Genomic DNA, 10151 nt, shown 5'->3' with positions numbered 1-10151 from the left:
ATGTACAACTTAATTGGTTCTGCTGAACTTAGGCCCTTAACTGGGTTCACTGCCCCAATAATCTTCCAACCACATCATTAAAGATTATTTGCATCTTGTACTTGGAATCCTTTTCCTAAAGATATAAAAAATTAGCTCTTTATACTTTCTTGCAAGCTTGCACACAAACTCACTCTACCTACGTTATGCTTTCTGATACACTCTTACCAATCCAATGGTCCTCTAAATTCCTTCACTCTAGGGCCTCATGCTCTTGTGACTGATTCTATTCATTGTATTCCTGCTTTCCAAGGTTCCAGGCCTGCAGAAACTTGTTTCTGCTGAAGAGACAACAGTATCTTTTCTAGGATCTCCCACACCACTGACTTGGTGTGTTTGCACATGCTTTGGTATATTTGCAGATGCCTTTTTCATAACCCCTTGGGGTAATCCACAGTTTCACATCTGCCATACAACTCTTAATTCTTCTGTTAGCCTATAGTTTTTAAAGAGGAAATTGAGGAAATGGAGTGAGTCAGCAGAAGGCAGCATAGAAAGTCTCTCTTGCTTCTGCTTTTCCAGTACTCCTCTCTCGGTGTACAGGCTCTTACTATAGATGCTTATCTACAGACTTAGAAATGGTCCTAAAAAAATGCTCTGGCCTGTGAGTACCTGACACCGCTCCAAAGTAATCCCTCTCCAACAATTTCATCTACTTTGCAAATGAGACATCTAAATTAAATATTTACTTCAGAAATCTGTGTGAGGTTACAGATATGGTAAAAAAGAAAACTCCCACAGTCCCCAAGTATTCAGGCTCAGGAATCAATCTTCATTAATGTACCCGATATCCATTCAATACTTTGATTTCAGAAATGGAAGCTGTAAAATTGTTGGTCAAACTGCTCTCCTCAACTGCCCTAGTCAATGAAACAGGCTACAGAATCTGGTAAAAGATTTAAAAGAGAGTCAGTTACTTGAAGTAAGGCAAATGTGATGCTAAATGCATCCACATATCACTACAATTACAGTTACTAAACCCAAACCAAAAGTTTGGTACTCATCCTAGATGTAAAGTGTGTTTTAATCGTCAGTGAGTGCTCTCAATGTCTGTGATCCATAAGTTGAAGTATTTTTCTATTTTTCTTCCAGAAAAAAAGGCACAAGAGATGTATACCAACTAATCCTGTAACTGAAAAGAAATTGGCTGGAAAACGTCTAAAATTGTATTTTTTTAACTCTTTTGCATCTGACTTAAGATAAATCTTCTCATAATTCAAGTCATAATTCCCATGAAAAAGCAAGTCATTAATTATGCAGGTACAAAAACCTACAGAAAATCCCACAATTTACTCATATTTCGTTTCTTTAAAGTACCACCCAAAGTCTCTGAAGTGTTAAGGACATAAGATGTCAACAGGAGTCAATACTGGGATGAATTAAGCCCTTAATACCACTCCAAATGTCTGCTGATGAGCTGAGTAACTGCTGAATTTCCTAGTTTTCCTGACCCGGTAAAGAGACTGGAAAAGAAGGGACCCAGTGGGGGATGGGAGGCAAGTGAGGCAGGCTTATATTAAAGAGACTCTAGGGCTACAGTCTTTGTATGTGAGCTCCCTCTGTACTTACAGCCTTTGTAGGCTAAGCCAGGAGACCCATTTTGTAGGCTTTCTCTAGCACTAGACTCTCTTTAAAGTATTTTAAAGCTGGGTTTATATATCACATAGTCTTGCTATATATGTGATGATATATAATTGATACTTAAAACTTCCATCATGGTAGTTAAGAGAAATTTCACCTGATCTATCAATCACATGCATTTTGAGAAATATATGTAGAGATAATCAGAAGTACATTTTAAAAAATTGAAACCAGAACAATTAACATATACTTTTAGCATTGACCTTTAATTTCCAACAATCTTCTAGTGGACGTAAAGATCCTCAGTGCATGAGGAACCTCCAGCTGGAGATAAGAAGGCACTAATAACCCCACTGGCCTTAGTGTCATACCTATAACACACGCTGTGTTGAGGGAAGGAGGCAAACAAGAGGGGCAGTCAGCAGCAGTCACTATGTGAGAAGCTATTGAGATTCTATCAATTGCCTGCAGGGAGCATGACAGATCATGGAAAAAAAGTTTGGGCCAACATTTCAATTCAACAAGGTGCCTTTTGCAAGTTCTTCTACCAATTTCATATTGAGCTACCCAAGGCCTGGTCTGAGCTCTTATCTTGAAAACAGACCCAAATTGTACTAATCTGAGGAAAAATTAAGTAATATATTTACGTCCATACTATATTACTGCACTGTTCCAGCTAAAATTTGGTTAGTGAAACTGACTATAAAGCATCTGTATCAAGTGACAGGACATGCAAACTTTGGCTTCTTTCCTTCATTTAATTAAAATTAATTTAATTAAGCCTATTAAGTTTATCACATGCAATAGTGTACTGATAAGCCCAGTAAGAAATCTGCAAAGCCCCTGTCTTCCTTCTGTTTGCTAAATAAATAATTCAAAGAGCAAACTTACTTCCTTGTTTTTGCAGGTTTCTAAAAATAGCAGCCAACAGCATGAGTTAATAATTTCTACTAGGCACATAATATGACATATTTTAGAGTAATGCATTATGTAAGCTGGAGTCACATGTTTAAAACCAGGTCTGTCTTCTTCAAATTTCTTACTGTGCAATTTCCTAAGCAACATGCAGTGCCCATGATTCTTCCAATCTTTCTACTAGCATGAATCGGCAAAGAAAGAAGGCTGATTAATGTGCTGTACTCAGTAAACAAATGCTGTCAATGAAAATTACTTTAATGGGTGATTTGTGTGCTTTTTGCAATGCAGCCACATAAATTGAAGACTAGCAGGAGAACAAGATGGCATAGTTAATGCCCATTAACCTGCTGGAATGAGAACTATGTTGCTGATTTAGAAGCATTAGGTTTTACCTGCAGTGACTCTTGCCAGCAAGAAGCAGAGATCTCAATAGAGCTCTTACTGCACTTCACTACACAGTAAATCCAAGATGCTAATGTCTAATTTCAGTGTCTAGTCAAACACTGTTTCAATACCTGCTTTGCTTTTTGCTTTCTAAAGAGAAATAAATTATGTTGAAAGTTGAATGAGATGAAGAAAATTATTTTTACCTGGTGGTATAGAGGTGGCTTAATATTATGTAGGTAAATAAACTTCCACTATGATTTCTTCAAAACACTGAATTTACAGCATAAATCACCATCCGTCACTGCAGTCCACGGAAATAAAGGCCAGCTGGATCACTGAGCTGTTGTTCTGCTTTCGTTAATCTGTCTTCTGTCATATCTATTCTCTTGCCTATTCTCTCACATATACGTGCATTGACTTCTGGGAGTTGACGCATATTATTCATGTAGCTGACAGTGTCTATTTGGCTGCTATCCATCAGAAAAATAAAAATCTCTTGTGATCCATATAAGTATGGCTTTAATTGTTCTCAATTTCTTTTGCCAATATAAGCTCCATGAGGAGTGGAGAAATACAAAAATTATAAGAGAGTGGATTATGGAATCTATAACAGTCAAGAATTTAAAAAAAGCTGCAGTTACTGCAACACAAACAAGCTTTCTGTTGTATTTTGGTTTCAGGTCAGTGGTTGATTTTCTATTCATGTGAATTCCACATGTGATAACTTAAAAGCAGATCTCCCTGCTTTGGAACTGGAACCTCTATCTTGAGAGTAAGACAATCCTAAGTGGGTATCCTTTAGGGAAGAACTGCCTGTATTTAGTCTCATAAAAATATGGATGTCTCCGTCTTCAACTACAGGCACAATCACACTTGAATTCATTCTCTTTACCAGTTTAATGAAAAAGCTGTCATTGGGGACAATGACTAAAGCAGATAACTCACCACCTATATGATACCTTTTGGACTGATATGCACGTTCCAATAAGTCTTTGGTGGTGCACAAGTAATCTTCTGATCTGAATCAAAAACTGGCTCACACATGACATTGCAAATCACAGAAAATGCAGAATTTCTTTGCTGGTGTGAGGAAGGAGAGAGGAAAAGAACTTGAGTTTTATAGTTCAGGACTTTTAATTTGTCATTTATTGGACTGAACCTCCGTGAAGCAGACAGGCATTGAAACAATAAACTGATCTAAATTCTTAATCTTTGCTGAGCTGCCACAACTGTGGCTGATGAGTATATGCAATGCATTTGTAAAATCAAGGCTATCCTTTTGAAATAGTATTTCTGTGCTCTAAAAAGAATAAATATAAATAAATATTAATTTGACAGCTAGAAACAAATCATCAGGGTTTACTAGGAGAATCATAGATGACAAATCCACCAGAATGACCTGAAATGACAGGCAAGTGGGGTTGTTCATTACCTAGCAGAACCGGATACCAAATTGTTCTGGGAAGTGGTACTTTAGGGAGGCTTAATTAGATGTATGTTATGTTCAGAAATGCAGAGTGGCATATGCTCCTAATCCAGCATATGCTGTCTACCCATACCTAAAAGGGTCAAAACTGCCTGTCACTAAGTACAACTGAAATTTTATAAAATAGGCAACTTTAAAACTACAAAAAAATATAAATTTTTAGAACTACTTTCAGACACCCTAAAACTCACTGGAGCCTGATACCGTGTATAAGAAGCATGTGAATGCTCTCTGGAGTCTAGATCACAGGCTATTAGAGTATAGTAAGTTTTGCACTTATAAATGCAAATATTTTAATTTACAATGTTACCATGAGACATGCAGTAGGAGTACTCTCAACTAGGTTGATGAGAATAAAACACACTATAGTCCTATGGGCCAACTGATTACATTCAAATTCTCTCTCTGTTGTACAGTGGAAAATTGTTTTTCTCTTTGTAGGAGCACATCATTGCCAAATGCAATCTGATAATTCTATTTTCCAAATCAAGAAGCTGTACATTAACTCCCAGCCATTAAAGTTGTTTCATGAGAAAAAAAATGATCTCATAAAAACAACAGATATTAGACCAAAAGACAATTCTCCATGACAGATGTAGTACCTTCTCTAGTCTTCTAGCCAAAGTCTGAATGCTCTGTGAGACACGCCTGCAGATGAATCAGCAAAACAACATATATGAATATATATTCCTCTCCAAGTACCATCTGAGCTCAGAGTCATTACTGATCTAACTCCTAACTTAAACAGTATGTTTATTGTGGCCCACTCCTCAAATATGGATTACTCATTATTAACTATGCTCTGGTGAGATCCCACTTGCAGTACCATGTCCAGCTCTGGAGTCCTCAGCACAAGAAAGACATGAAGAGGGACACAAAAACGACCAGAGGGCTGGAACACCTCTCTTAGGAACAAAGGCTGAGGGAGCTGGGATTGTTCAGTGTGGAGAAGACTCTGGGGAGACATTATTGCAGCCTTTCAATACTTAAAGGATGCCTATAAGAAAGATGGGGACAATCTTTTTAGCAGTTTATTGCAATAGCACAAAGGTTAATGGTTTTAAACTAAGAGGGTAGACTTAGACTAGATATAAAGAAGGGAATTTTTTACAAAGAGGGTGGTGAAACACTGGAACAATTTGCCCAGAGAGGTGATAGAAGACTCATCCCTGGAAATACTCAGGTCAGGTTGGACAGGGCTCTAAGCACCCTGATCTAGTTAAAGTTATCTCTGTCCACTGCAGGAGGTTGGACTAGGTGACTTTTAAAGGTCTCTTCCATCACAAAACATTCTATGAGTCTATGATTTTAAAATATAAATGGACATGGGGGCAATGAAATCCTAGGTTTTATTTCCTGTGCAAATTATCTGTAACCACCAATATCAAATTCACTTTCTTATTACACCTGCCTTCAAATTCCTGATTTGCATCATCAGCCTGCATTGCTATCATCAACAACATGGAAATTTGGTCAAAAGGTACAGAAGAAAGCAAAAACAAAAAAAAAAGGACAAGCCGAAGTAAGCCACTGAACTTTAAAATGGCTTGGTTAGAATTTTTGAGTAAGGATTCCTGAAAAATGTTTTGCAGTACTTTCTCAGCACCTTGTTACATGTTCAGGCTAAATTTATTTCCTTTTCATGAATATCTGTACGTTATATCTGATATAAAAATAAAGCATTTTCTTTATATGAAAATATAACCTGTACATTTCTAACATTGTTAAATGAAAAAGCTTTTTAAATACATATCAATTATATTGCTATTTTTGCCATGTTGACTTTCGCTACATTTGATTTTCTGAAATCAGTTTCAAACTTGCTCTAGAAAATTTAAGAGTACTGGCATTTATCAAGAGATGAAGGAAAAGAAACTTCAAAGTTCTACCATCCCAATCCTGTCTGGAACAGTGGAAGTCTTTCTGACCCTTGTCACACATCAGTATCATAAGGATTTAGAAATGCATTAGTGGTAAAACCACTAACAGTTTACAAAATACAATACGTCTTAATTCCATTGCAGATGAGAAGCATTTCAATGAGAATTAGATGGACAAGAAATGATAACAAGAATTTTAAATGAGGAATGGGAGTGAAATGGAGAATGAACGCATGGAAGCTTGGAACTCATCGCTTCCCTCAAACACATTCTTGACAGTAGAGTAGAAAAGTAGACAAGATAATACTTACGTCATAGCTTGATAAATATACTCAATTCCATAGCGCATAGCAAATTCATCTACAATTTCTTGTGCAGCGTCATCAAAATACACCTTCCAGGCTTCATCACCCCTCACTTCCGGGATTTTTACAACACCATTAGATTTAACTTCCGTCAAGTAATGGAATAGATTCTAAATATAAGAATGTTTCAAAAAGGGATTTTCAGCTTTTAAGTGGCCTTCTGAAAGTATACCCTATGCAATAGTCCTCAATATGTGCATTTTCAGGTTTGGGGGGTTTTTTTGGTTTTGTTTTTATTTTTCTGAAGACTGTCACTAACTTGTCATCATTCCAAGTCTCTAAATTTGTTTTTTGTAATGGAACTCTCTTACTGCAGGCTTGTTGTTCAGCACATCAATCTATCTACTTGATATCAAATCATGTCAGTTAACTGGCAGAGAGAGATTGCAACACAAAATCATGCAGAACCTTTGCTAATGAATGAAATCAAGATGTTCTAATGCTTACTACATAGTGCTTCAATTTTAATTGGATCTGTGACCAATAAATCTCAAATTTATTATTTAAAATCTGTAAGTTACGGGAAACCTATGAGAAATATTACAGAGGCCTCTCAAGCTGTGAACAGAGTGCAGTAAAGTTTAGGTTTAACAACCTTTGAATCAAAGCTTGTATTTAATTAGATGCTGATGTCATAGAACGCTTCTCAGATTACCAAACTCCACATGTATCCACAATCAGAGCAGCAGGTTTTAATTTCTAGTAGCAGTGACCAAAAAAATTTCCAAACTTTAGAAATAATTTCAGTTTTGCTACTTAGTCTCTAACTGTCTTGTGGATTATCTTAAATCAACAGGTTTTTGCCATTTAATTCACACACCGAAACAATTGCAATATCAGGTCAAAATCTATGAGCACAAATGCCCTGAATATTCAGTTTTACAAATGGTGAACGACAGGACTTTGTGGATACATACTAGTGCTGAACTTTAAGTCATCAGTTTTCAGAAAGCACTTTTAGTTTTAGAATAGAACTTCAATGTGGATCAGTTATTTGGTTCAGTGTTTTAATGTTCTGTAGTCTTTTTTCCTTATTCATGCAACAACTGAACAGTAACTTCTGTATAGTATCCTTTAACTTCTCCAACATACCTCATGTAGACAGGTGTACTGCACATGGTAGGGAGCAACTTTCTCCTCTCCTTCTATTTCAACATTGATTTTCAATCTAATGGCACCAGAGACAGCTGATTTGTCTGTTCGCTTTTCTGAAGAGCAGAAAAATAATATATTAGTAACTATCAAGAATAGATATATGTCATGTGAAAAGCTTTCACAAATCATTCTAGTTTAATAAGAATGTTTTGTAAAGCCAGAAATTGCTGCTGTTGAGAACAAGAGAATTTGAGATTTTTTTCTTATCTTTTCTTTATCTTTCTTATTTTATTTGATAAATTCAAGCCAGTCTGCACAGTGCTTTGTCTAATGCTTTTTTCATCTCAATAGAAATTATTTTCATTTTCTATCTGGTATCTGTACTAACTACTATTATTATTTTCCTTATTGATAATTTTCTTTAGTTGTCAAGACTTTAGAAACAATCTAAACTACTTTGTCTGAGAGAAACTCAGCTGTAGCTGAATGCTACAGAAGAAACGATAAAAAGAAGTTTGTTTACACTATTTGTACTAGTCCACTTAGATGTTGTTACTCATTGTGGAGTTTACTGAAGCTCTTTGAGTCAAATTTTCACTTTTCCAATCCACTCAAGCAGCATAACTAAATCAATAGATACCACAATTTTTATCATTCTTTCGGAAAGTGCTGTGATGTCAGTGGTGATGAAAAGAACAATTAATAAGTATTGGTATTCTGGAAATCCAATCACTTTGAGTACTTCACTCCTCTTTCTATGATGTGACAAACTGCAGTTCTGTCAATGTCATGAACCATTTACCAATATTCCTCTTTAGATGTTGATTGAAAGGTTTTCCTTCTAGATTATTCTTTTTGCAGAGCACATAGATTTTTGTTTTAAAACTGTTTCCAGTCCAATCAGTTCAGAAAGATTTGTATTAAAAATCCATTTCATGGTAAAGTATATCAGTATGTACATCAGTTAAAGCCATTGCTTTTTTTAAGGTATAGAATTCAGAATTCATAATGACCCAATTATCTTTAAAAAAATCTCATTTTAAATAGGAAATAAAGCAAGTTTATTCTTTTCATTTTCAGTAAGAAATCAAATAATTCCCCGATACATCTACATATGCCACGGACAAATGAAACACTAAATAGGGAAACAAGGACTGTTGATCAGGAAAACACATGCTCTCCAACTTTAGAAAATTATGTCACATAGTTTACACAAAGTTTTCACAGAGGAGAAAACACAACCTATCCAGAAGTGTTACTGTCACCTTTTATTATCAAAGTTTTTTAGAATTAAAGAACAGTTGTATGCTTAGATTTAGATAAAAGAAATATATTCTGAAACACACTCTCATTGATTTATTTCTGCTTTAAAGAATGATACTTCTTAAGACCTGCCCAGACAAATAAGTGCAGTCATTAAGGGCAGAGAGCATTCTGTGCTTCAGCAGGCTGTCTCTGTTTATGACTGCATGTAAACACATTTAACATGTGGGGAAGAGGAAATTCAAGCGAGTTTCATGAAAAGCCCCTGATGTAAACACAGTGAAAAACAAAGGTCATTAGGCCCAGAATGGTACATAGATTTTTTTTTTTAAATATGTGATAAAATGAATGTGGACAACAAGTAAAATATTTGCTACATTTACCTATGTATCTTTTTAGATGTATTTCCTATAAAATGCTATTGTGAATGAACTAGTCTGAAATGCTGCATTTTCTTACGTATTTTTAATTTTACACTAAAATGCTTTTCTTTTATATTGTTATGATTAGTCTTCTTTCTGTAATTTTCATAACTCTGGATCAAAACCAAGGAACTATCTTTCAATTTCAAATAATTCTGTAACATTTAAGATTCTGTAAGTTTGTATATCAATACCAAAGTTATTATTTTAGCTTCCCAAATCTACGAACGCCGAGATTCTAAAATTTATTTTAGAATTTATTTATTTATTCTAAAATTTATTTCAAAAAGTCAGTAAGAATCATACCTAAATTATACCACACATCCATTTCTCCACTGAGTGTTCTTACTTCAATAATTGTTTGCCCGAGGAAGTCATCTGATTCCTTTTTGAAGTGTTGTTTTACTCTAGATTTGATGTCATCATCTTCATCCCACACTCTCACTTTTATTCTATCTGTAGAGTTATGACATTCACTGTAAACATAATAACAAAGAACATGAGTGATGTATAAGCTACATACGTTTGTACTGCTGTCTATTTAATTGTCCTCAATTTGGGTGCACTTACCTCACTGCATAACATGACAGAATACATCCTGTAACATTCAGTGGAATAAAAGGCCATACCACGTTGCCAAGGACAAAACTATAATTACTATATATGAAGGAAAAGAGATTAACTTAATTGAATTGTATATACATATGGATTGTGT

The 10151-nt window shown here is 35.3% G+C and overlaps 1 protein-coding gene across 1 annotated transcript in view; it reads right to left on the bottom strand.

Annotated features, from left to right (window-relative positions):
* UNC13C (unc-13 homolog C (C. elegans)) overlaps nucleotides 1-10151 on the bottom strand; it is a 136504-nt gene that overhangs the window by 73231 nt on the left and 53122 nt on the right. Inside the window, exons 10-12 of the mRNA XM_009869223.1 lie at nucleotides 9743-9912; nucleotides 7749-7864; nucleotides 6603-6766 (exon numbers count right to left, since the gene is read on the bottom strand). Of these exons, the coding sequence (XP_009867525.1) occupies nucleotides 6603-6766; nucleotides 7749-7864; nucleotides 9743-9912 (450 nt within the window). The remainder of the gene's footprint in view (nucleotides 1-6602; nucleotides 6767-7748; nucleotides 7865-9742; nucleotides 9913-10151) is intronic.

The sequence above is a fragment of the Apaloderma vittatum genome, unplaced genomic scaffold, assembly GCF_000703405.1.
Source record: "Apaloderma vittatum isolate BGI_N311 unplaced genomic scaffold, ASM70340v1 scaffold9145, whole genome shotgun sequence".
Lineage (NCBI taxonomy): Eukaryota > Metazoa > Chordata > Aves > Trogoniformes > Trogonidae > Apaloderma > Apaloderma vittatum.
This window is presented reverse-complemented; position numbering and strand designations above follow the sequence as displayed.